Source organism: Ambystoma mexicanum, chromosome 10 (genome assembly GCF_040938575.1).
Source record: "Ambystoma mexicanum isolate Mex_15411 chromosome 10, UKY_AmexF1_1, whole genome shotgun sequence".
Taxonomy (NCBI): Eukaryota; Metazoa; Chordata; class Amphibia; order Caudata; family Ambystomatidae; genus Ambystoma; species Ambystoma mexicanum.
Genome location: NC_090932.1, coordinates 1,444,707,225 through 1,444,733,672, shown reverse-complemented (window position 1 = coordinate 1,444,733,672; position 26,448 = coordinate 1,444,707,225). Strand labels below are relative to the sequence as shown.

The 26,448-nt window shown below is 46.6% G+C and overlaps 1 protein-coding gene across 1 annotated transcript in view; it reads right to left on the bottom strand.

Annotated features, from left to right (window-relative positions):
• NAA25 (N-alpha-acetyltransferase 25, NatB auxiliary subunit) overlaps positions 1–26,448 on the bottom strand; it is a 1,586,429-nt gene that overhangs the window by 749,525 nt on the left and 810,456 nt on the right. The window contains exon 16 of the mRNA XM_069619501.1: positions 8,795–8,946. Coding sequence (XP_069475602.1) covers positions 8,795–8,946 — 152 coding nt within the window. The remainder of the gene's footprint in view (positions 1–8,794; positions 8,947–26,448) is intronic.

Here is a 26,448-nt window from a genome sequence, read left to right as displayed (position 1 = left end):
ATTGATGGTATAAAGATGAGTATGCAGTGAGCTGCATGTTAGTTAGTGTCTCAACATGGATGGTTGTAACTCATTGATGTTGTACGGCTACGAGTTAGCATGGTTGGTGGTAACCCATTTTAGTGGTAAGGGGCCTGATGTGTTCATGTCTGTTTTTGTAGCATGGGTTTAAGAGATAGCCGAAGTTAGGAACGGGTGTGTGGCAGGACGCTGCCTGCATGCTCTTCTCTGCACAAGAGTGGTGGGGACGCCCTCATTTCTCATTGTCTGATGGGTGTGTATTATGGGGTGTGGTTGACCCCATGGTTGCCAAGTGTATGATGTATCCGAGTGGTGGCATGGCTTGGATAGGGTTTCTGTTTTTTATTTGATTGATGTAAATCACAGGTTTAGGGTCACACCCTTTGGTGCTTACCTGTGATTTTAGGCCAATTCAATTTTATTTTCCACCTTGTTTCCAGAGGTCGTCGTTGTTGTGTTGGGTTGAGGCCTGACTGCTGTTGGCCCAGTTTGGAAAGGCTGCCAAACTGGGATTGGTGTTTGGGGTTAATTGGGATTGTTTTTTCTCTGTGCGTAGTTGCCCCTGTGTGAGTGTGGTGTGGATGAGTTTCGGGTGGTTTGGTGAGTATGTGTGACAGTTGTCCTGTTGTCCAGTTCACATCTTCCTGGGTTATTGTGTAGTAAGTTAGTTTTCTCACTTTGTTGCAGTAGGACCGGTGTCAATCCTGATTTGGGGAGTTACTGTTTGGGAGTGGCAGTCCCATGATCCACCGCTGGCCGGGGTGGATAGAAGGAGCAAAGTGTTGGTTGAGGGTTTTTGGTTGCGTTTGTGTGGTTGCCCAGGGTGGGGCTGGTGGTGCCCGAGGGTCGCAGCTTCAAGGTTCCCTAGTGGCAGTGGGGAGCGGAAGGAGGTCTGTTTTTGTTGGTTGTGGAGTGTAGTTGAGGAGGCCAGGTTTCTTCTGCTGAAATGTTAGTTATGCCTGATTGTTCAATTTTTCTGGGTGCGTGGAACTTGGCAGGGTGCGAGTGTGTATGATTTGTTGCGTGGTTGTTGTTTTTGCAGGGAGAGATGGTGTTAGGGTCTCTACTTATGTCTGAAGTGTAGCTGAAGGAAGGGAGGTGTTAGAGTTGCTAGTAATCCGCCTGCATGTATGCTGAGTGCCTGAGGTATGATGTCACCAAGGGTCCCCAGCAACACTGCCCATAAGAAGCTGTGTGCAGCAGTAGTAAAACACAGATGTCTTTAAGAGCTATGGCGCAGACAGACTCCATAGTACAGGTAGAATACAAAGAATAGAATTCCAAAAGACAGAGCCCATTAGAATGAATGAGTGGAAAAAGGCTCCACTCACTCAGGATTAAAGGAAAAAAAGTCCAGAAGTACAGCAAAAAGTGCTGTGGGTCTCACTAGGAGAGGGGATGAAGCACAATAGTGATAAATCTCCCTAACAATAGTGACAAGATTTCTGGCCTGCGAGTCATTAATATTAACATTAAAATCAGCCATAAGAAGATCAGGGTGACTTGGAGGCAGATCTGCAACAAACTGTGCAAATTAGTTGACAAAATAGGTGAGCTTCTGTGAGGGGCTGCCACCATAAACAATCAGGATATGAACCGAAAAAAAGAGGTGCAGGCTGGAGTCTCAGCAGTAGAGGTTTGCAGGGTAGATTGTGATCTAGGGAAACCGCAGCACAATTGACAGAAGCAAAGTGATTTAGGGCTACGCCACCCCCGAACCCCACATAACTGCAGGGGAATCTGTCAAGGACAAGCAGTTTATAGGTGGCAGGATCGGAATCTGAGGTGTGGGTGTAACCGTATCTCAGTGAGGCAAAGCAGGTCAGGGGAAGAGACCATTAACAGAGTGTGGATTTCATCCTGATGTGCCACCGCCGATCTATCACTAATCATAAGGCCAGTCAACGCCGAGGGAGGGGCAGGCCGCCCCATCCGAGTCTCAACTCTTGGTCAAGCTCCCATGGCACTTACCTCATTGCAAATTGCAACAATTATTTTTGGGTGTGTCCTGACAGTTCCTAGTACATCCTACAGGCAAAATCCTATCTTTGAAAGCGAGAACTAATAGATTGTTACGTCAGTAGCATCGTGTTGCCCCACTCCATGTACAGACTGGCTTGCCTTTGGCGCGCTTATGGGTCGCCTGCTGTTCGCGTCCACTGTGCGTCCGCCCCTAGCGGGCACATAAATGCGAACAGTGACAGGCGGGTGTGACGTGGCAGAGGTAAATAAAAGAAATACTTCCAAAAGCAAAGCCTCTTAACATTCCCCCCCACCCCGTAGTTCAAAAGAAAAAATATGCAGAACAGTTTAAAAAGTTCCTCAAAATTCCTAAAATACAGTACATTAAAAATGCCCCAATCGAATTCCCCAAAGCAACTATTTCTTTCTAGCACAACTGAATAAAAGTAAGTAATAAGGCTGGAGGAGGAGGAAAGTCAACATGCTGTTAGCACAACCTCACCGGTGTCGGATGGAAGTAACTCCAATCTCCCATCACACGGGACCAGGGGATTGACTCTGCTCCGGGTCCTTCCATTAAGGATCTCCACAGTTGTCTTTAAACACGCTTGCAGAAAACTTAGATTAGTCTCCAACTTATTCCATGAAGTAGAAAAGTTCATAGCTATATTTCACTTCCATTTAACACTCTTCTCCAGGTTTCTCTATATCATTGTTATAGGTCCTTCTATTGGTCTATATAGGGTAACGAGAGAATTGTTTCCCAAAGCTCTGAGGCTTTCCAAGGACGTTTGATGGGCCACATCGACAAGCAAGACAACTCCTGATGCCCTCTGTTTCAGAGGTATTTGGTGAATCACTGATGAGGGAGATGGCTCCTGCTCCACTCTGTTTGGGAAGTGGTATTGGACCGACAACTGCAACGAGGGGGATGATCCCCCCCCCACCCCCGACCCAGTCTTCAAAAGTAATGGCCCTTTGTATAGTGATCTGCCAACAACCGGGATGCAGGCGATTGCTCCCGATGTACTCTTCAATTATTTTTAAAGACTCCCTACTGGTTCTTGACCGGTTTTCACCAGGCAGCTTACCGTTTCTGGGGTTTGTTGTCCTTTTTCTTCAGGACGGCACCCACACCCTCCTTGTTGCCGTCTGCCTCTTGCAATCCACTCTGAGGTTATGGTGCTTGCTTTGGATCCCGCCACACCAAGAGCGCCGAAGGGATTTAATACCTCCGGGGTCGGAACAGTTTCCGGACTGCACAGTCCACCTTAACCAGGTCGTGCCACTGGGGTCCTTGCTCGAAATTGCTTGCAGGCCTACTCCTGTCAGATCTGCAAAGGAGACTCTCGATTCTCTGCCGGCGTCCCTTGCATGGCTATCACAGTGCTGCCACGAACTTCGGCTTTTCCTGGTTTGAAACGAGCAGGCTCTCCGGGCTGTACACCTGGGCTCCCCTTATACTTATTCGTCCTGCTTTCTTTTCTCGTAGTCCTCTCATATTATCTTGCTCTATTGAGTCCTCGCCAGAAAACATTGCAATGCTTCCTTTAGTTCCATTAACCACTCACGTTTCCTTTGAGGCCACCTCGTCACAGTACTGTGCTGGTTTTGCATATTGTTCCATATGCTTCTCGTGTTCTTGTTCATCACAGTAGGTTTTACATTTGGTACATGCATGGTGATCCCAAAACACCTGGCTCCACCATTAATGGTGGGTTAAAAGAGTGACCATGAGGGCAGTGGGTTATGCAACTGTTTTAGTGAGGCTTTCTCCAGGTGGATGTCCTTATCCCCAAAAGGGGAGTCCTTCATGAGGATCTCCTGCATATTACCACCCCTAGGGGAACAATTGGGTAGCAGCTTCAACTCCCTAGCCTCGTGGGAAAGGTGACCACCCCACCCCCAGGGGAGAAGTGACAAGACTTGGAGAAACGTCACATTTCCCAAAGAGAAGGTTGTCTTCTAAGGGCATATTGAACAGTGTGGCTTGATCTCTGGTTTGAAGTCCAAGTTTCTAAGCCATGCGTGGCGTTTGAAGAGGGTTCCTGCGGATACCACCCATCCTGCTGTGTCTGCAGCGTCAAGAGAATTTTTAATGATGGTGTTAGAAGTATGCTTGCCCTCAGCTATGGTTTTGAAGATTCGTGAGCGCAGGGGCTCTGGCACCCCATTAGGCTGCCCTTCCAACTGATCCCATTCTGCCCTATTGAAGCTGGGCATAAGGGTAATATTGTTGACAATACGCATCCGAAACATGGCAGAAGTTGTGACCACCTTTGAGAGAATATTTCTTTTGCTCCCTTTACTGGTGGCACCTTGGAAGTGGCTAGGGGAGTACCCGCTCTCTCACTCTTGCAGATGGTAGCGACTACTACGGAGTAAGGTTTTAAATGACACTTAATAAAGAGAGGGTCAATGGGTGCAGGTTTAACACGCTTTTCTATGTGTGGGTTGAATGCTGTAGTAAGAGCGGGATTTATAGTGAAGGTAGGAGCAGTCTTCTGAAGGACTGTAACAACGGGATATACTGCCCTGTTTCTTCTCATTGAGGAAGTTGACAAATTCAGGGTCTTCCTCAGACTCCTGCAGGTCTATCTTAACAAAATCTGCTGCTCTCTTAAGCAGGTCATTATAGAGCAGCTGGACATCAATGGGTGAGTTTGATATGGGCTCATGTGTGACATCTGGGGAAGTACAGTATAATCGGGCTAATTGGGTCTGCCCCCCCAGGATCCTCTCCTAAGATGTCATCCTCGTCGCCATCAAACTCAATAACAGACTCCTCATATCCCTGTGAAATGTATTCATGTTTTGTTGGGGTGTTTGTTTAGAAAATGTACAAATGAAACTATCTTATCCATAGTGCTTTCAAACCCATCTCTGGTCGATGAGCCACTAGACTGGGTGTCTTGGAGAGTAAAAACCATTTCTTCCTGCTGCTGTTAGACCTTCTCTGGAGTGCCTCGTACAATGGGGAGGTAGCTCCTGTGTAACCAGACTAGTATATCAATATTTGTCAAAACAGAGTTTCGGCGGCTGTGCTTGGGTAGACGTTTGTGTGGGAAGGATAGGCACAGAACCACTCTTACTCAGCGTTTATGTTTGAGAATGTGCGCCCAAGTACGAGCACTGGGTGCAGTGGTGTTCTGAAGCACTGAGCCGCCTGTTGTGGCACTAGGTTCCGCAGCCAGTTTGTGACTTTGACGGGTGTGCCGAACCATGCGCAGAGGATATAAGAGGTTTGTGTCTTGACGCCTTGTGGGGTGCTACCCCTTCCATGCTTTTAATGTGCGCCCTTGTTGCCAGAGGAACCCTCCATAGCATGCAGGGCTCCTGCCTTCCGGAGCTGGGGATCGGACACACAGGAGTCTCCTGTTTCCAAGTTGGACACATCTCCAGCTGTCCTGTTCAGCGTATTGGGGTTGGAAGTCTGTGGCGGAAATGTTTGAGGGAGAAAAGACCAAAAGTAATTTTTCCGGAAACCTTCAGTCTTTTATCCCCTGAACATTGCAGCCATAGGCTTCGAACCCCACCCATGCACCCAACACCCTACTTAACTTGCGACGGCACATTTCGCTGTGTGCCGCAGACTCGCTGTGTCCCTGCGACGCCCGTTCTCTTTCACTTCTGTGATCAGGAACCCGACGCTGCAGGGTCCTTTCCTTTTTTTTGTTTTTTACTTCGTATGTGAACGGCTGCAGTGGACATCCCCAAATCCCCCATTCTCTTTATAGTGAACAAGGGTGCGCGGGACACCCCTGCAACCGAATGGGGGATTTGGTAGAACTTTTTGGCCATTCGAAATTTTCAAACAGTCGAAATTCGGCCAAATCTCCCATTCTGACTTTACTTTTTTCAGGCTTATTGGACGTTTCCTTGTTCAGCTTCTGATTCCTCCATGCTCGTGGGGTATTCTGATTCACCCTGAATCGCATTGGGTGCCCCAACTCTTCAACTGCAGGTTCTTAAGGGCTTTCGTGTGTCCTTCCAGGGAAGCTTACAGTTGCAAGAGGGACACAATTTAAATGCAGTCTTCTCCATGAGGCATTCTCTAAGTGTGTTTGAGAAATGTTATCCCCACAATCCTTACTGTGTGGGCCAAAGTCTGAAGGTAGGCCACCGAGAATGTTAGTGGGTCTCTGGATGGCTGAATTCTTCATCGAGCTTCACCGGATGCAATAAAGAGCGTCTTAACTAGCGATACGTAACATGCTATATTTAAAGAATAATAAGTATGTGACTAGCAATAGCTTTTACATTCTAACTTTGCGAAATGAGACCAACACGATGGAGGAAAAAAAAAAATCTGAGAATGAGTGAAGGACCATGGGTACAGTACACGTCACAGTAGGGATAGTATTACAAACACCCTATCCATGCCCCTTTTCAGATTTAGAAAACAAGCCATGCAGTCCTACGCACCAACCACTCTACGTCAGTGTATGCAAAGCATGTGATGCTAAGCAGATCCACAGGCCTCAAATATACATATATTGATTTTAGGTCTAGAGTATGTTAAGGCCTAATAACAGTATTCGGTTTTAAAAATGGTCAAGTTTGAGTGGTATATTTGCCTGACTGTACCACTCTATCGCCTTAAGTGTAAGCCTTGCTGTTCTGCTACTCTAAGACAGAGTTTTGGCTAGACCAAAGTATTGTTAATTACCCAGTTCACTAACTAGGGTGGCCTCTCGGAAACATCCCCTAGGGCTGGTTCTGGAACCATATTAAACACAAGGCTAAAGTTAAACTGTCTACAAGCCCAGTTCCCCTGAAAGCCAGTGTTAAGTGGGTATAAGAGTGTGGTGTCAAGCACCATCTGACTGCATGTGGTAACTCGAGACCCCTGTAACCTTTGTGACCCATTGGTCTACCATTTTCTTCTTCACCACCCCCACCCCTAAATTTAATTGTACCTACAGATCAAGCTGCGGACTCAACTAGCAGTAATAGGCAGTCAATCAGTGCAGAGGTGTTTTCATTCGCCTGCACTTCCAAAGACTGAAAAGGGGCATGGGGAGCAAGCCAATATACGTCTCTCCTGTCTCAACCACTTACTAGTGTAGAGGTACAAGGCGGTCAAAACTAGCTCCAATTTTAGCCTCCCTCAAACAGAAACAGTGACATAGGGCCCAAGATTACAGGATGCTTATGAGCACATTCCACTATTTACTCTTTATCACAAGTATTTGCGATTTACTACTGCCAGCCAGTCCTATCACCTCTAAATTCTCTCCCTTGTCCTGGACTCCTTGTGTAGGTTTTTAATAAAGTGAGGAAAGCCATCATGGCCGTCCTGTACCCCTAATGCGACTGGTTGGTTAAAAGGTACCAACCCCAGAGAAAATGGTTTCATTTGGATCAGTTTAAATTGAACTAAGTCTTCAGTCCCCTGCTCAAACAATTCTGTTAATTGGTCTGACCTGAAACACTAACCAGACCAGAGCCTTTCCCCAGACACAGTGGGTACGGGACATATGCAAGCTGTGGAACTCGTTCCTCTCCAATTCCCATGCTTCAGTACTCCTTTCACAGAGATTACTTCGCAGTATGGACATGAGGCAGCATTAGCGCCAGGTAGACTCCTTGACCTGGCTTTTGCATTGAACACCCCCACGGGAACTTTATCAGAGACATGGGACAGATTTTCAGTCAGTGGAGTGGCAGGGATGGGGGATTTTGGGGGCGTGGGTTCATCTAGTGAAATGAAGTTTCAGAACAAGAAGTATACTCTTTATGCCTTGTGGAGGCAACAGCAGACAATGCCCTTGGCAGCATTTTTCTCATTTCTTGAGGCAGGCAGACACTAGGACTTTCCGCCGCCTCCTCTCTTCAAAAGTGCTGCACAACTGAAAAGTTCTCAGAGCTTGCACTTAATACTAGTCGCTCCTCATCAGCATGCCAGGAATTGGTTCACAGACTTGCTCCAGTTGAGCTCAACCTTCCGTGGCTCCTCCCCTGAAGACAGGACAGCCCACCCCCCCACACTCCCACGTCCCCCCCTTTAGAGAGGTCAGATTTTCATCCCTTCATTCAATCACTTTCCTTAGAGGCCTGGTCCCAGAGAACTTACTGCATAAAAGGAAAAGCTGTAGGGGTAGCGATTCATTCATGAAAACAATGGTCAATGTCCCATACAAAAGCAGCTCAGTATGGAGTGGGGATGGTTTCTAATCAATACTGTGGCAAAATTGAGTTTCGTAGTAAGATGACCACATTCATGACGTTCCTTTTGTATTAAAAGATATGGAAGAGGAATGAAATATGTGAGAAAAACAATCTTACAATTAAAGAAAACGAAAATGTCTGATGAAACTTAAAATGTAGAGGGTCACATGAACTATCCTCCTACTAACAGGAAATAATTCTAAAGCTAATGGCAAAGTAGCCGCTCCTTTGATGGATAACGAAAACGCAAGTAAAGTAACTGATGTACAAATAAATCAAGCACATGCCCCAATTTATGAGAGACAAGGAAGAAACGCAATGAACAAAGAATTCAGATATCTTCCCTCACCAACACAGAGTTAGAACCAGCAGTCAGTGGGTTGACTATCAGTGGGTGCAGATATGAGAAGCAGATATGAGAAAGAAAAAAAACAACTTTATCTAGCTCATTGTAAATAAATATTGCATGGCAATAACATTACACTAAAGAATTGAGAACATCTCTACCTTTTACAATGAGTAACAACAAAACTACAAACAGGACTTGGCAATTCATGAATAAATTACCATAAATCCAAGGTGGTGGAAAAAGAGTCATAGGCTAAAACTAAGTTACAATTTCCTTCTTTGGTATACGTACATATTTGCTTCTAGTAAAAGGTCCAACAACATGCGCTCAGTGCGGACTTGTGCAAAATGGAGTGAATTGTTCAGCCGGTTTCTGAAAGCTATGAATTCTGGGATCTTCTCAAATGCACCATACTTATATGCTTGAATAATATATTCAGAGGTCTGGAAATGAAAACAATAATAAAGAGTTAATGTTGGTCATCAACAGGAATACAGACTGAATTTTAAAATGTAAATCTACATGCATAAAGTAGGTCATTGTGGAGTTATATGGGTACCATTCTGTGGGTCCGAATGTCTCAAACTGCTGTTCTAGAAAGACGCCTTTTTAATTAGTATTTTTCCGAGCACTTCACTTTTCCCTGATGAGTCCTAAATGGAGGCCTCATGGAAAGAAAAAAAGTTAACCCCCATATAGTTATTACTGTTCCCATAGTGCCCCTTTCCTCCATACTGATGAACTACCGACTGACTGGATAGATTGGCACACAAAGCCAACATCCACTTTACAATTTAAACACAGGGCATGCCCAGCAACGTGAATTCCGCCCACCAGCCTGTCCTGTGCTGCTCGTTAACTACACCTATCTAACAGATTTAAATGGGACAGCGGGTGGGACAAATGGAAGAAAGGGAACTATGTACTAGGAGTACAGCAGTCACTACAGTGAATACTTGTATGTCCCATCTCTTTCCTCTATACTGATGGCAGATTTCATAGCTTGGAAAAACTTTGGGGTGGGAGAGGAGTTAAGAGTTCCAGTAGTGATTTGTGAAGAGTTTCAGAAGGACTGCCGGCACAAAGCCGTTGTCTTCGTTTGACTGGCCTTCTGCAAACTCTGTCTTAATACCAAACGAGTGGACCACGTGGAAACCTTACTGATAACTACTTGGGGAATATTACTCTGAAAAGACAGTACAGTGGCTTTAGCTCAATAGCTTGAGCGTGAATGCACTTTGGCCAAAGAACACTTTTGCAGGACATAACAATGATTAATACGTGAAACCAGACACAAGATTATGGTGACAATGGGCACATGGGTGCAGACCTTCAAAAGGTAACAAATAAGGCATCTAATTATCTAATCTGGATTTAAAAGGGACTGCACCAGTTTGTCTACAATATATCCTCATGAAACTTGTAACGTCTTGGTGTTTAGGATAAGTTCATATTAGCCATAATGTGTAGGGCATCCGGGAGTTCCTCACGGGAATGGGAGTCCTTGTTCCCAAAGAGGGAATCAATCTGATGAGGTCCCACTTGCCTCGACCGCTACAGAGGGTGTAGCCTAGCTTGCTCACCTCCCTAGCCTCACAATAGGGCTCCTCCTTGGGAAGAAGGGAAGAAATCCCTTGATTCGTCACATAGGACACTGTGTTGTCCATCAGGATAAGCACAGTCTTGCAGTGGGGAGGAAGGTAACTAGTGCCAGCCTCATCGCTTTCCACTCCAGAAAGATGTTATGTTCCAGAGACTCAGAGGGAGACGCACTTCGCTCACTGTTTGTTCTGACAGGTGAGTGCCCCAACATGTCAGATGCATTGCTGAACATTGCTGGGGCCAGGGATTACAAAACAACGCACCTCCCAGGAAGTTGTCCCACGGCCCACTGCAAGGTCTTGAGCCACTTGATCTGACGGAGCCACTGAAGCGATCTCATGAGCAGCAGAGCGTCCAGAACCACTAGGATGAAGGAGGCCATGATGCCTAGTAGGTGCGAAAGACTGAATCAGGGACTTGCCCTTTTGATTGGAAGACATTCACCATCCGAGAGGTTTGCCACTTGGGCCTCAGAAACCGCCCCGGTAAATCAGAGGCACTGGGACGAAACCTGAGACTTTTTGAAGCATCAGGGAAAAGGACGAATTATGCAAAAAAGACTGCATGTACAGAGCAGGTGCTCCCACACTAGGTCAGTGGAGCAAGCTCCAACGAGTCATCCAGGTAGGGAAAGTCATGAAAGCTCACCCTCCTGAGGAGAGCCGCCACCACTGCGAGTAGGTTGGTGAAAACCTTGCATACCGAAGAAAGACCAAATGTTAGGACTTTGTTCTGGTAGTGGTGCAGGCCCAACACAAACCTCAGGTACTTCCCGTGCTTTCGATGAATTGACACATGGAAGTAGGCATCCTGAAAGTCCAGTGATACCAACCACTCCTGTAGTTTGAGGGTTTTCAGTATCTGGATTAGAGTAACCATCTTGAATTTGTCCTTGCAAACGAACAAATTAAATTCTGCATCTGCAGATACAGTATCAGACATAAACCCCCATCTTCTTAGGAACCAGAAAATCGGTGTTAAAGCACCCTTCGCATCGTTCCTAGCATGGTACCAGTTCAATCGCGGGACAGAAGCGGACAAACCTCAAAAGGATGGGAACTGAAAGCAAAGTGTTGGTGTGAGGGCCATGGTCCAGCAAATGCTGCATGAACTGTAAACAGTAGCCCTGTTGAATGACGTGAAAGACCCAGGCATTGACGCAGTTCTGGACCATTCTGAACTGAACAGGGAAATGCCCCCACCGCCACAACAGGAGATTCGTGGCAGAAGACCTTGCAGAGATTTTGCACCTTGTGGTAAAGAGGGGACAGTGATGGAGGCCGTTCTACCTCTGGGGGCTCATCTACCTCTTCCCCTCAGGAAGCATATGCGCCCTGTAGCTTTCCCAGGCCACCTGGCTTCAACTGCATGGAAAGTAGGTGGCTTAGGTACGAAAGGCCTGACCCCTGGCAGAAGGATCTGCATGCATGCCTATCCAGTAGTGACGCCGGATCACTGTACTTGTGGACCTTGATTGGCCGACACAAAGAGCTGTGCCCAGAACCGACCGTAAAATTTGAGAGACTTCTCTTATTTCTCCTGCAGGGATGTGTTCCGATTCATAGGTCATTGCAGATAAAAGAAAGTTTCACCAGGGTACAAAAGGTGTTGATTGCACGGAGGGCAAAGTTACCTGATGCGATGCAAAAACTTCTTCCGTCAGGGGGAAGAGAAAGTAAAGTGGATGATTTCAGGTTCGCAGTTGCAGCCTGTACCAAGCAGCTCTTGGCGAAGGCATATGATATGATATGGCAATTATAACGCGCCTATACACAAAAGTGTTTCAAGGCGCGACGAGGCAAGGGAGAGGGAACAAAGGGAGGACAGATACCGATCCTACTAGGCCAGGGGTCATTCAGATCGCACAAGTGCATGGGATGGGGGAAGGGACAAGGGGGAAGTACATGGGAACAGATAATAACCATAAGTAAAGTAACAGCCAGCAAGTGGCAAGTGCAAGGGTAAATGCAGACATCAGGTGTCAAGTGCTGGTAGGGTGGCTGTAGGGATACAGAAACAGTCAAGTAGTGCGGGTGTTGCCGGCATGCAGTACAGATGTGTGACGGGCGGGGCAGGGTCCTGGGCCGAGATCAGAGGGTGTCCAGGTCACCAGGGTATTTCCGGTTACAGCCAGGTGGTCAGCAGGGGAGAGGAGGAGAGAAAGCAGTAGCCAAGAAAAAATTTTTGAGGTGCTTCCGGAACCGGAGATGGTTCTCCTCAAGTTTAAGGGAAGTTGCTCCAGAGGGAAGCCCCAGCTGAAGAAAGATTACCACCAACTCGTTGCTTGGAGAAGCAACAGACCCTGAGGGAGTTGGAGGCGGATGAGCGAAGAGCTCGAGAAGGAACATATTCAGGAAGAGAATTTAAGGTATGGAGGCCCCTTGCCCCAGAAGGCCTTGTGGACAATGCATAGGGTTTTGAACTTAATCCGCGCAGCCACTGGGAGCCAGTGCAGAGATTTCAGTCCTGGGGAGATACGATCCATGGGCTTGAGGCCAAGGACAAGTTTCGCTGTCCTGTTCTGGATGAGTTGCAAAGGGCGGAGAGTAGAGGCAGGCAGGTTTAGAAAGAGGCTGTTGCAGTGGTCCAGCCTAGAGAGAACCAGAGCTCTGGAGACAGTGAGCTTCTGGGGGAAGGAGAGGAGAGGAAGAATACCTCTGAGGAGGTGCAGCTGGTAGTGTGACTTCTTAGAGACGTCAGAGGTGTGGGGAGAGAAGGAGAGTCTTGAGTCGAAGATGACCCATAGGTTTTTAGCCTTTGCAGGTGGGAGCAGGAAGAGGGCCAAGAAAGGCCTGCCGGAGAGATAAAGGAAAGGAGGGAGTGGGTGTGCCGATGAGAATCTCAGTCTTACTAGCATTAAGGCAGTGATCATTGGTGGCACACCACTCCTGGATAGCAGACAGACAGTCAGAGATGAGGGACAGAAGAGGTGGCCAAAGGTAGCCTGAAAATGAGCAGAGTCATCCGCATAGCACCGAAAGTTGGGGCAGAGAGTGGGAATGCAGTGGGCAAGGAGTGCCAGGTATTGGTTGACAAGACAGGGAGAGAGGTTAGACCCCTGGGGGACACCACAGGTAGAGCAAAAGATAGCAGAGCGGAAGGACCCAAGTTGGACCTGGAAGGGTCGGTCAGAGACGAAAGAAGTCAGCCACGCCAGGGCCTGACCGGTGATAGCCAGGTTATCACAGAGACAATTGAGCAGGATGGCATGGTTTACAGTGTCAAAGGCAGAAGAGAGATCAAGCAAGATGAGGACACAGGGGGTGTTAGAGTTAAGGTTGGAGAGCAGGTTTTCATAGATGTTCAGGAGAGCAGTTTCCGTGCTTCTGGCAGCTCTGAAGGAAGACTGATGGTAGTGAAGACAACCAACAGATTCAGTGTGGAGATTAAGCTGGGAGATGGCCAGTTTCTCCAGGAGCTTGTCCAGGAAGGAAGTGATGGAGATTGGGCGATAGTTAGACAGGGAGATCGGACTTGTCTAGAAACCTTTTCTACAGAGAACTGGGGAAAGGCAGAGAAGGAGGGAGGAGAGGTGGCAGCAGAAGGGCCATAGGAAGAGCAGGAGTAGAGGGAGGGGAGAGGAGGACAGTGAGGACAGGATGTCCTGGGTTTTAGAGATGAAGTGAGAAGCCAGTGCCGTGCAGAGGGCCTGGAAGGGGCCAGGAGAGGTAGAGATTGCGGCAGGATTGGCCAGTTCCTTGCAGATTTTAAAGAGTTCAGCCGAGTTGTGAGATGCTGCAGAGACGCAGGCTTGGATATGAGCTCTCTTCTTGGCGAGGACAGAGAGCCGGTATTGCCTTCGGAGCAGGCGGCAGGCCAGTTTGTCAGAGGATGTACATTAAGTACGCCATTTGCTCTCGGCCACCCTGCACTTGCGTTTAAGGGTGACAAGGTCTGAGTTGTACCAGGAGTTGAACTTGGCTTTGGGCTTCAGGCGGATTCTCATGACAGGGGCAAGAATATCAAGAGTATCAGATATAGCAGAGTGGAGCATAGAGAGGGCTGTGTCAGGGTGAGAGTCAGCCAAAGGGGGACGGGGGAGTGAGAAAGTGGTGGCGAAAGCCTCAACTGATAGGCGCTTCGTGTGTCGGATGACCAAGAAGGTGGGTGGTAGTGATGGAAGTGGCTTGGCCTGTGGGGTAGAGGGGGTGAGATGGGAGAAAAGGAGAAAGTGATCAGTCCAGGAGAGATGAGTGGTGAGAGGGATCGAAGGAAGGTCTGAGGAGATCAGAACATCCAGAGCGAGTCGGGCAAGAGGGGAGAATAGTGAGTGAGAGAGAGTTGCAAAGGTCGCGAAAGAGTCCAGAGGGAAGACAGGAGGCATCCAGGTGGATGTTGAAGTCTCCAAGAAGGAGAAGCTGAGTGGTTGAGGCCAGGAGTGAAGAGGAGAGGTCTGCCCTCTCAGAGGAAAGCGGGAGATCTGACCAGGTGGGCGATAGTAGCCACAGTAAGGGAATGGGTAGGGGAGAGAGAGCCTGCAGACGAGGCATTCGAAAGAGTAGGCCTGCTTAGGAATGACACAGGCAGGAATCCACTGGGGGAAGATCGGGGCTTCACCCCCTCCGGAGCGGTTGGACCTGGGCGCGGAGAGGATCTTGTAGCAGTCAGGGAGGAGCGTGTCAAAGCTTGTGACAGGCGGCAGATGTCGGAAGAGTTTTTGACAGCTGAGCGAGAGTTAAGAGTGGCAATGTGGAGAAGGTTGCCGTCCTTGAAGGACTTCCGGGGAGGGGTACAAATCAGAGGTACGCCTTGCAGAGGTTTAGAAGGAGCCCGGGGGGGGGGGGGGAGGGCATGGTAGCCGAGGAGTAAGCAGCAGGGGGAGGCGAGGAAGCCCTGGACAGGGGAGAGGGGACAGCAGAAGAAGGAAGGAAGGAAATTGAACAGGCGCAGGTAACGTCTATCAAAGAGATAAAAGTTGGCCTGAGGGAGTGGACAAGAAGGCTGGATCCAAGTGGCAGGATGGTGCTTCCTAGCCAGGAAACCATCAACGGCATGCACAGCTGCAGGCCTTTAAAACACTTTAAAAAAGGTAGCAGGCGCTCCTCTCCAGAAAGAACATGGCATGATAACCTGTACTGAGATGAGAGTTTGCAGCACACGCTTTTTGCTCACTGTACCTTTCACAGATGGGAAATATCCATTTGCATATCAGTCTTTGTCCCGCCCACATGGGCAGTCCAGCACCGAAATGCTATGGCAATTCCTCTCTGAACAAGAGTACAAAAAGCAACCCCATACACATGTTTCAGCCTTGTTGGGCCTCATCAGTGAGGTGAAGCTTTGTCTCTCTGAGCACAGTGAGCAGGGAGTCCACGTCTGGTTGCCCCCCAGATAACGCAGGGTGACCAACCCCAAGTTCCTTGAAAATATTTAAAAAAAGGTGGGCAACCAGACGTGGAAATCTAACCAGACTCTAAACAGATGCCCATTTGAATGTATCCATGCTGCAAAACAACTCCAGCACTCAAGAAAAGAACTATAGCTGCATAAAAAGTGTGTATTTGCTGGAGGTGAAAACCGAATTTAAAGAAATAGTCAAATGTTCTTTTTCTGACTGAAGAGAGAAAATCGCCTATGTAAAAGTAAACTGTTGTATGAAGGCCTGTTTACTTAGCAATGTAAAAGGATTTGTTGCTGGTAAAAGTACACCTATAAACTGTTTTGATTCCACAGGTTTAAGTCAAGATGTAAAACGCCTAGGCTAAGTTGGCAAGCTATAAAAGAAACTTGCTCTGCTAGTGGCTAGCCTTGAGAAAGGGTGACACCTCAAACTTCTGGCACAGGAAAGCACTAAAAGCCAGCTTCAAAGACTTTGAATGCACCAGGACAAAGAGACTTCACAAGCTCGTCAGACATTCGTCTTTGCTCCAGGCTGGGACAATAGCAGGCTGAGACTCTCACCCGTCAAGTGTGAGGGGCAATAAAAGTTTGAATCAAGAGAGGCCCCTCATCCTGCTTCAAAGAAACTGACAATTGACAGCAGTTGGGGGAAAGAAAAAAACTGATCAAGTGACAATAGACTTCCTTTTGGCTTTAAAGGCTATTTTGTAACTGAACTTTAAAGGCGTTTAACTTTGCAGCAAGAATTAGGAAAAATATGGAAAGTTTGTAGTTCTAAATCTAATTTTATGCTCTTTCTTTGAAAACTTGGTAGAACTCATTACTGCATAAAGAACAGAAGTTATAAAAAATGATAGATTACAGGGAAAGTATTGATGTTCCGAACATAAAACCTTGCACATACATCCCTGGGGTAAATGTGCATCTGTGTACGAAGTTGGGGAATTTTAGGCCAAATCTTTCATGTCTAAAATTACCAAAATATGTTAGCAAGGCGTGACCAGGTCCCACAGACATGGGGTTTGGATGGAAATATGAAGCACAAAATATGTAACTTGTGTATCTGATTTTCTCAGAGGTTGCAAATGCATAAATATGTGTGTGGCAAAATTAGATTTTGGTTCCAGTAGCTAGGGGAGGTTTCTAGACATTGTAAAAGCCACCCCATAAACATGACATCCTTTTTCTGTGATCCAATCAGCCAAGAGCTAGGAGGAAACTTCTACCTTGCCCAATCCTGTTATTGCAGGAGTAGTACGCCTGCCCTGGTCATATATTTTAGTGATGTCATCTGACATGATAAATAAAGGCCCCTGACAGCACACAGGGGACACACCGATTCCTGACTTTCTTCCTGAATTCCTGCGTGGCGTCCGGTTCCTGATTTCTTCATCCTGTTTGATCCTGATTCCAGATTTTCATTACAACGCCAAGGCCTATGTATTGCTGACCCCATTTCCAGCTAGGCCTCAAATTCAAAAAAAAAAAAAAAAATCCCAAAAACCCAAGGGAAGCATCCTGATCCAGCCTGGCTTGCTGCTACTAGATGCATGCCTGCTGCAAACTTAGCATCCAGTAACCAGAAATGTCAGTCCAGTGCAGTCCGGTGACCAGAACGGCCCAGCTGATCCTGTCCTGCCAGATTTGCCCAGCTGTCCCGTGTTAGACCAGATCCGTGTGGTGACCAGAACCCTTGACGGTCCAAAATCCTAAATTAAAAGTAGACTAAGTATTAATAGGAATCATAGAAAACCATAGCATGCCTTGCCCAATCCCAATCTCTAAACCATCCTATCTTTACCTTAATAACTTGTAACATTGTTAGAATCCTTATTGCAATCCTGTCCATGATTTATCTTGCTAAGCACCATTTCTTTAGTAATTTTTATCTTGTGTAAACCCTAAACTATCAATCCTATTTCGAGTGACCTGACTGGTTCCGCCAGGGCAGGCGCTGGGAATCTGGGGTTGAAGTAATGAATCAACTCTAGAGCTTACTGTGTCCTCCTTTGATATTCTAGCCAGAATGCTCTAACTTAGAGTAAAACTGTTCTTGTCCCAATTGAATTTCTTTTCTGTTTTCACTACCCGATTTTCTAAAAACACCTCTCATTCTACATTGCATATCTCCTTCAGTTTAATAACTAGAGACCTCATTTCAATTCTTCATTATACCCAAGACCTATAGCTACACCCCAACCCAAAAACTGAATTTCACCCGTTTTTATTGAAAACCGTTGGTTAATTTTAGGCGGGAATTAATATTTTGGCAAAGTTTTACAAGTGTTATTTTTATTCAAAATTATTTTCAACCTTCCATTCAAATTGTTGATATTTGCTCAAACTATTGCTTATAACTGCTAGTATCTTTCCAATGTTGCTCCCATAGAAATTTGTACAGATGGGATTTTTACACACTTTCAGTGTTTTATTCAGCCATTTTCAAGTGTCAGTTTATTATAAGGTTTCAAATCCATTTTTGTCTCTTGTTTGTGGAGGGAAGGTTGGATTCAAATTTTGTTTATTGTTCCTTATTCCCGATTACCTGCTGCTTCCTTATATCTCTTTAGAATTGATTATGTATGGGTTGAGGAATATTGCAGGAGGAAATTCTATATTGAGTGCCATCTTTCCAAAAATTCAAAGTGTTCCTATTTCTCTGGTGTTTTCCATTTTATATTGCTAAAGAGTGAATTTCAGTCCATTACATACCTTCTTATTTGTTATTGTCACCACATTGGTGATTGCTGCCCCATATTTTAAAAAGTATATGCTTGAATTGAATTTTAAATAAATAATTACATTTACCAACCAGCCTGATAACTGGTCCATCGTGACCGAGGGCATTTGAAAAGGGGTGTGATATGAGTGGTGTATCTCAAATATTGGACCTACATATATAACAAAATAAGCATTTTGGTTGTGCGCTGCATACTTGGCTGAGACCAGGGTGTATCGCCTGATTGAAATCCTTAACACACTGTCCCTTTTCTCATGGGCCTGGTGACTTTGAAGCCCAGTGGCTGTGCAGATGTATTTCTGCAAGAGGAGATGAGAGCTTCAGGTGTGTTGAGAGTAGAGAGTGGTCAGTCCAAGAGAGGTAGTGAGAGGGATGTCAGTAGAGAAGAGAGCATCCAAGGTGTGGGCCGCTGTGTGCGTGGAGCCAGAGGGTAGGATAGAAAGGGCGAGAGAGTTGCAAAGGTTGCGGAAAGGACCCGAGGAGTCAGGTGACTGCAGATCGATGTTCAGATCACCCATCAGGAGGAGTGGAGAAGAGGAGGAGCCCATTCAGAGAGTGGACTGACCTGGAGGCTGATAGAAGGTGCCCATAGTGAGAGAAGATTTTGGGGAAAGCGAGTCTCTGCAAACTAGGCACTCGATGGAGGAGTAGGCCCGAGTAGGGATGATGGACACAGGTATCCATTCTGGGAAGATAAGCGCCACTCCCCCACCTGTCTTCTTAGGCCTGGGTCCAGAGAGGATTTTGTAACCTTCAGGGAGGAGTGTGTCAAAGCTTGTGACGGAGCAAACTTTGAACCAGGTCTCAGTGATGGCGAGCACATTAAGATCTGTGAGTTTGAGGAGGTTGCAGATGTCAGACGAGCAAAGCGAGTTTTCAGACTGGCAATGTGGAACCGTTTGCCATCTTTGAGGGTCTTCCTTGAGGGAGCACAAGGGACAGTGGCCCCCCAAAGGGTGGCAAGAGGGCCAGGGGGATAGTGGAGGATGGTGTAGGAGCCAACGTCGACAAGGGAGCCGGGACAGTACTGCGAGGCAGGGGCGCCTGTACAGAGGAGCAGGAGGAAGGTACAGAAGACAAGGCAGAAGGCATAAAAGGCAAGGGAGCCTGGACAGAGGGAGAGGTGATGTTAGAGAGATGACAGAGGATTCTGTTGAAGAGAAGAAGGTTGGGTTGAGGACCCTGAACCATGATGGTTCCATTGATATAAACAATGATGACTCTGTAAATGGCAAAGGGGTCAAGGCGAACCTCTCATCGAGTGCCACCATTAATGGGAGAAGAGGCGATAGGGGAGAGAAAGCCAACCATGTAGCGAGTTCAGAGGTTAGGTGCGTTAATGAAGAGGATGTCAGTGATAGTCCGGCGAAAGCCTTGACATAGGTGTCTGCAATCGGAAGGCCTAGGTTGGAGCCCAGTATGTCCTCAAGTTTCTTCCAGACAGAATTAGTGATAGGAGAAGGATAGGAGAGATAGATAGTGACGTGGTTGGCTGCAGTGGAAGGGGGGCACTTTTACAGTCTAAGGCACTGATGAACTTGGAGGAAGAGGGTCGGGTGCAGTGGGGGGCACAAGGGAGGGGGGTAGAGGGAAGCGGGCCAGCTAGTGAGGAACGCAAGTACCCACAAGGCACAGCTAAATTCTAATTCCAGCAGGACAGGTGAAATGCATGCAGCAACTAAGCACAGCTAAATTCTAATTCCAGCAGGACAAGGTGAAACGCATTCAGCAGCTGGGCCAGCTAAATTAGTGGGAGTCCAGAAGAGATGAAGTGAGAGGTGGAATTGTCCTGGTGTGAAGGATCGATTAAGTTAGTTAAGGGAACTAACATTCAGGGAAATGTTAGGTGGTCAATTGATTACAGTGTGTCCAGAGAAGGAGTTCTCCTCAGTTTCAATGTGTGCACATTGGGGTGGGTGGGGGATGTAGGAGAGGACCCAATGACATGGTCAGACAACAGACAGGCAGGGAGCAGACAGGGCCTTAGAGGAAGGGTCGGCTCCCGCCTCCCGGTGCCACTCATTGGCTAAAGAAGCAGAAAGTAGCAAATGGTGTTAGCTCGATACAGGCACAGGGAAGGACATCAGAACACCAGTAATGATGCCGCCATCTTGGAAGTGGCGGTGTGCAGTAGGGCCAAAGGGAATGTAGGAAGAAAGCCTTTTTCTTGAAAAGCATCCACTTCCCAATGGGTGCTGAACGGTAAAAACACGCTGTGAATATCTCACAGCAAAAACTTATTTTACAGTGCGTGTCGTCCGCAGCAAAAATTGCCCAAATGTACTCAAAAACAATTTGGGAATATTTACAAGATGCTGGGGCCACTGGGTATCGAATTATGAGCCTTGATGGCTTACCTTCCTAGTGATGCACTCAGTTGCAGAAGTCTAGTATGCACGTGCACCAGAACGCAAGGATCAGCTGTTGCTAGCTGTTATAACGAATGAGAAATCCAGGCCTTGATGCAGCCTTTGAGGAAGGGCCAGCTCCTGCCTCCCAGTGCCACTCATGTGTTTGCCGGACTGGCCCCTAGATTTAGAGGCGCCGCTGCAATCCCCTGTAGGAGTGGAACTATTTTCTGCACTGGTCCTCTGATGAGTACGGGGTCTTGTAAGAGGGGGACGATTTGTAGTGGTGGACCAGCGTTACCTGGGCGCTGTTGAGACGGGGCACCTTTTCCAGAAGAGCCACCACCCTTTCGCCCGAGCACCTGGCGGTGCATGTCTGGGTGTTGTTCAGCAAAGTTTGTATGCAGTACCATTTGGGAACGCTACAGACAGCTATGCTACAGGATTAAGCAAACCAACATTTGGTATAATTCTATACTACACGGTTTTGGTAGCGGGGCCGAGCAGCCAGGCTCATCTCTAGAGGGAAATCTAATGATGTTACACAGAGGTCTACAATAACAGGTGTTCAAAAACTCTTACACTCAGGGTTTCTTTAATACTTATTTATCTGTCAGTTATAAAAAAATTCATAAGAAGGAGGCACTTATATAACACAAATATACTTCAGTACTATTTCAGAATACTTTCCAAGAGGAGTAAAAGGCAAAGGTTATTAGAACATGTAAGTTAACAATTATTCTTAGACAGTGTAGATATTTTGAGTTCACCAGAAGAGTCAATTCAATTCAATAGGCTCGGCCAAAGACAATGGGCTAAGGTCTTGGATAGGATAAAGCGGTTCTGGTAGTTCTCAGAAGTAGTTTGTTAAAAGAAGAATCATATGTTGGGTCACAAGCTGATTAGGCCTGCGAGCTGCAACAGTTTCAAGCACTTTCACCGCGAGAGGCAAGTACTCATTCTTATTTCACAGTACCTTACAATGAAGAAAAAGATGCAGCTGATGACTTCTGTTCCTGGCAGTTCCTGCAGATCTCGCTGTTTCTGTGCCTCAGTCGTCAGGACAAGAGGGAGGACGTCGGGGGACTCCTGCACTGCACTTGAACAGTCAAAAATACTCGCAACTGGCAAACTTCAATTCCCGTGGCTGTAAGTAACGCACACAAGCTGGTGTCCCTTTCCCTGGTCATACGGTTTCCTGCAGCATTCTGAGGAAAATGCAACCAGCTCCGAGATAGGTGTCCAGGTGGCTTACTGTTGACTTGATTGGTCCCACCAACTCCAAGGGAGAAGTTGTCCTTGCAGGGTTTCTGTTGAGGTGAACTTGGCAATTAGGACCTGAAGCAGGGCTTCACCGGGCTAACCAACGGTCCAGGAGTTGCAGCAGCTGTCCTCTTCAAGCTTGTCTTCGGTTCTTTCGGTCCAGTTGTCGACACTGCCTTCCAAGCCAAGAGACTCGTCTTTTATTCTGTTCTCTCCCATTCTAGCTGTCACTCACCCAGCAAGGTGGCTGTCCTTGCCGGACAGTCAGCCAGCCAATCACCACAGAGTGCATTTGGGTCTCCTAGGAGACTATGAACAGGGAGATTCGGGCACCTCCCTCACTTCCTGCCCACCCCAGAAACTCTGGCCCAGAGGCAGGTTTCACTCCCGAATGAAAAAAGACCAAACTAGGTTTGGCGCGCAGAGGCAACCTCTAGAAGGACCCTTCTACAAAAAAAGAAGACCGGGACATGTTTTTACAGAGGGGGCTCAGATGCCATCATGAAAAACATGGCTCCCGCAATTTAACGTTACCGGAACTACGAATAGTTGAGTCGGGAAAAATCATGGTAGTTTGTTGCAAAACCACTGCCACCAGCCATTCTGAGAGGAAATGGTAGCACTTGACTGCTACATGAGTATCTAGACACAAGGGATACTAAGTAACCCCTCCAGCACTCTATTGTAAGATAGGGTGTGCTGGGTCTAGGAATTTAAAAGACTAGTAAAGTCAATTTCACTTTAGTTACTCTGGGAAACAGTAGTTTATCCCAGAGCAGGTAGTTAAACCTTATGAAAGCCTGAAAGATTTCCCTGTATCACTGCACTGAGGGTGCTGTGTGACAATTGAAAAAGTTGATGCCTGGGGAGTTGTTTAGACTCCATAACCAAAAGAAATAAACACAGAAAACAAACAGAATTGAAAAGTTCAAAGTCCCATAGTTTAGCAAAAGAGCTAGAGGGCTCTAAGGTGGGAGGAATTGCCACATTTATGAGAATTCTCCCCAACAGGTGTCAAGTCTTGCTCCGAGATAGAGCGCCTGTTGCAATGGAACCAGGCACGACTTGGGAAGTTGATGGAGAAACCCAGCCGCTGCAGACACTGGATGGTCGTGGTGGCAGCGTTTGTTTCTAGCCAGCAGATAGAAGGGGGCTCTCACCAACCAGTGTAGAACAGGGTAGTCATGTACTCCCTCCGCGGCAGGTGTGCCACCACTGGTCCAAGGCATTTGGTAAACACCCGCGGAGCAGACTGCAGGCCGAATGGAAGCGCCTTGAACTGAAAATGTACTCCTGCCACCACGAAGCGTAAGTATCGCCAGTTTGAGCCACGAATAGGGATGTGAAAGTAGGCATCTGAGGTCGAGGGATGCCACAATGTCTCCTTGTTGTAGCTGGGACAATACCTGCTGCAGTGTGACCATGAGGAACGTTTGTGCCTTTAGGAACTTGAGCACCCTTAGATCTAACCCCCCTGACATACTGTGCAGTGACATTTTCCCTTACCAGGCAGAAGCACAGCAGGATTAGACTCCTCTGACCAGCTCCTCCTTTGGAACCTTCCTCACTGCTCCCTTTAGCTGCAGAGCTCATGCTTCATGTAGCAAGAGGTGCCACATCTTTTCTTGTTTGTGTGCGGGAGGAATGTACGGTGGATAGTCCACGAACTCCAGCAAGGGGCCCTCCTGGAGATAGGATAGCACCCATTTGTCGGTTGCGTTTGGCCATTCTTCAACTAATCTTGACAGTTGTCCTCCCACCGGGTTGCTGAAGCGGGAGGACCTGGCCTTGGGTTAGTCTTGTCTGTTTGCCGGACTGGCCCCTAGATTTAAAGGCGCTGCTACGATCCCCTGTAGGAGTACAACTTTTTTTCTGTACTGGTCCTCTGAGGAGTACGGGATCTTTTAAGAGGAGGAAGATTGGTATGTGGAGCCCTTAAACCGCAAAGTCCTGCCAGAACACCCTTTTCCCGAACAAAAAGGACTGGTGCCTTTGCTGTAGCGTGCCCAAGGAGTGAGCAGTCTTCTTGTCGGTTTATGGACTTTAAGGCTTCAACCACCTTCGCAAAAAGGGCACATCCGTCAAAGGACATATCAACTCTGGACAGGACATCTGGTCTAAAGTCAGTGGCCTTGAGCCAACACTACCTATGTAGCACCGCTCCAGTTCCAAGCTAGCGAACCCAGTATCGGCGATGCCCACAGAGACTGTGATGGTATGGTCTGACGCCAATTTGCATTTATGGAATATGTCCATGGCCTCTTACTTGTTGTCATCCGGCAGAAACTCTAGCAAGGTACCCCTCTTGTACCACAGCTTGCTATCGTAGCGTGCGAGTATGGCCATTACATTTGCCACCTTGATGTAATTTCGCGGTGGTAATCTTAACCGAAGGCATCAAGGCTCTTGTCTTCCTTGTCTGGAGGAAGAATAGATGGTGTCTGAAGAATATCAGACACTACCGTCCCCTGCACACCTTTACGCTGAAGATCAGCCAATATTTGTATTAAGCGTTGCTCAACAATCTATACATAAAAGTTACACATTCTAACAGTCACATATGTACTAAAAAAAACAATTCTGTATGCAAGGTTAGAAATTACACTAGTCAATGATAGATTCTTTGTCCAAAATCTTCTATGTTCATAAGCAAGCAGCACAACGCGTTTCGGGAATTAAAGCTCCCTTCATCATGTGCAATTCAAGAAAGTCTACAATGTAATAGATATCAAACAAATGGTCAATGTACAATAACTTTCAAGCTAATAAAGTATATATACAAAGAGTCAAAGATTGATAACAGATTCAAAAATCTCATTAAAAGTCATTTGCAACTGTATTGGTGGCCCAAGTGCCTGTATACATGAATGGCTGTAGTATTCAGGACAAGAATCCAATAGAATTATCAAATCTGAAAAGGAATCCTAAGAGTAATGGATAAAGAACCCCCATGTTAAGAGCATCTGCACATGCATGGATAATGTGAATCCAGGGAAATAAAACTGAACTTTTCAGGAGCACCCTGTGCATACATGTCGGGAGTAATGCATAGATATGCATGTAGGATAGTAAATGTAACATCAACTGTGCAGATCACACAATATCAGGAAAGTCTCTAGCCTCACATGTGGATCATAGCTTGGAGATCAAAGAAATAAAACCAAAAAAAGCAGAAGAGGAAGATCACTGAAAAAGTACTCCATATTCTGGCCAGAAAAACTAACCAAGAAAAGAAACACCAGAATTAACTTAAGTTGGTCATTTCAAAATCTAATAAAAGAGAAAGAAAAAACAAAAGGAAATGCCAATGAAAAGAAAGAAATTGTTGAATCATGTGGAGAGTGTCAATAGATATCGTGGAGATGCCGAGTAAGGCTCTCTTACCGAGATGTACATAGTATCCACTAAGATGGTCAAGAAATGCAAGCGCTCCAAGGAGAGGATGGGCAAGTAGGTTCGGCAAAGTGCTTCTCACTTCTATGTTTCAAAGCAGAGTTTAACCTACAAGTAATTAGCAAAGTATTCTGCTAGTGGATCGCGTCTGAACGAAAGTATTATATGACATAACCACAATGCTAAATATTGGTGTGCCATCAAGGTGGCATGGTAAGTAAACACAACATTATTACTTAGGCGTTGGTTCAAACAGTGTAGGGCGGGCTGGCCACAGTGATAGAGAAAGTGGTAGACAGTGTGGTGTAAGATTTAGTCATGGAGACACAAACACCAAAAAAGGATTCAGCAAGGTAACATGGGGAAGGCATGGCAACCTGACAAGAGCATAGAGGACTGAAATAAATTCAAAATGGCACTAAAATCTAGAACAACAGAGGAGGGACTAGCAACAAACAAATGGAGTATTTCACCAATGTAAAACAATGTCAAGAATATATATAAATACAAATAAAATGAACAAAACAGATGCAATAATAGTAGAAAATAAATATTAATATAAAAATAGAAAAGAGTGTAAAAAAAAGTGTGTACTATTGACTTTGGTATTAATCACACTATCCCTATCCTGTGTGTACAGGTTCCCATGATCCCTCATGGGTTGACGTCCTCTGATCATTTTTCTGGCCTGTTTGTGTTTCCAAACATTTGTTTAACAAATAATTGTTTAATCACATTTTTGTACTGTCCCATTGCTCTCTGGTGGGGACGCAGGGCGGGCATACACTATTCTAAGCAGGTACATGCCTTAGAAGAACAAGTTACTTTCTTACCTGGTAACGTTCTTTCGATGGGATGGTCCGACGACGTATTCCATATCTATGACAGTAATCACCACAGCTGTGCTGCTTCGGAAACTTTTTCGGCGTCTGCGTCCTGCGTCGATGACGTCGATGCGCCGCCGTCGAGGACCTCCTCCGACGTCCGACGTCATCCGATGTGATAAGTAGGACGCACGACGCCAGTAGCCTCAGTTGTAGTTTTTTCCCCCAGAACGTGTGACAATAGTCAACTGCCAGTCCGACACAAAGCCTTGCGGAACGTAAGCTGCAAACGCAACAGAAATTCTGCAGCGGGGAAGGCAGGGCGGGAGCGATATGGAATACGTCGTCGGACCATCCCATCGAAAGAACGTTACCAGGTAAGAAAGTAACTTGTTCTTCGAGGGGATTGGGTCCTCCGACGTATTCCATATCTAT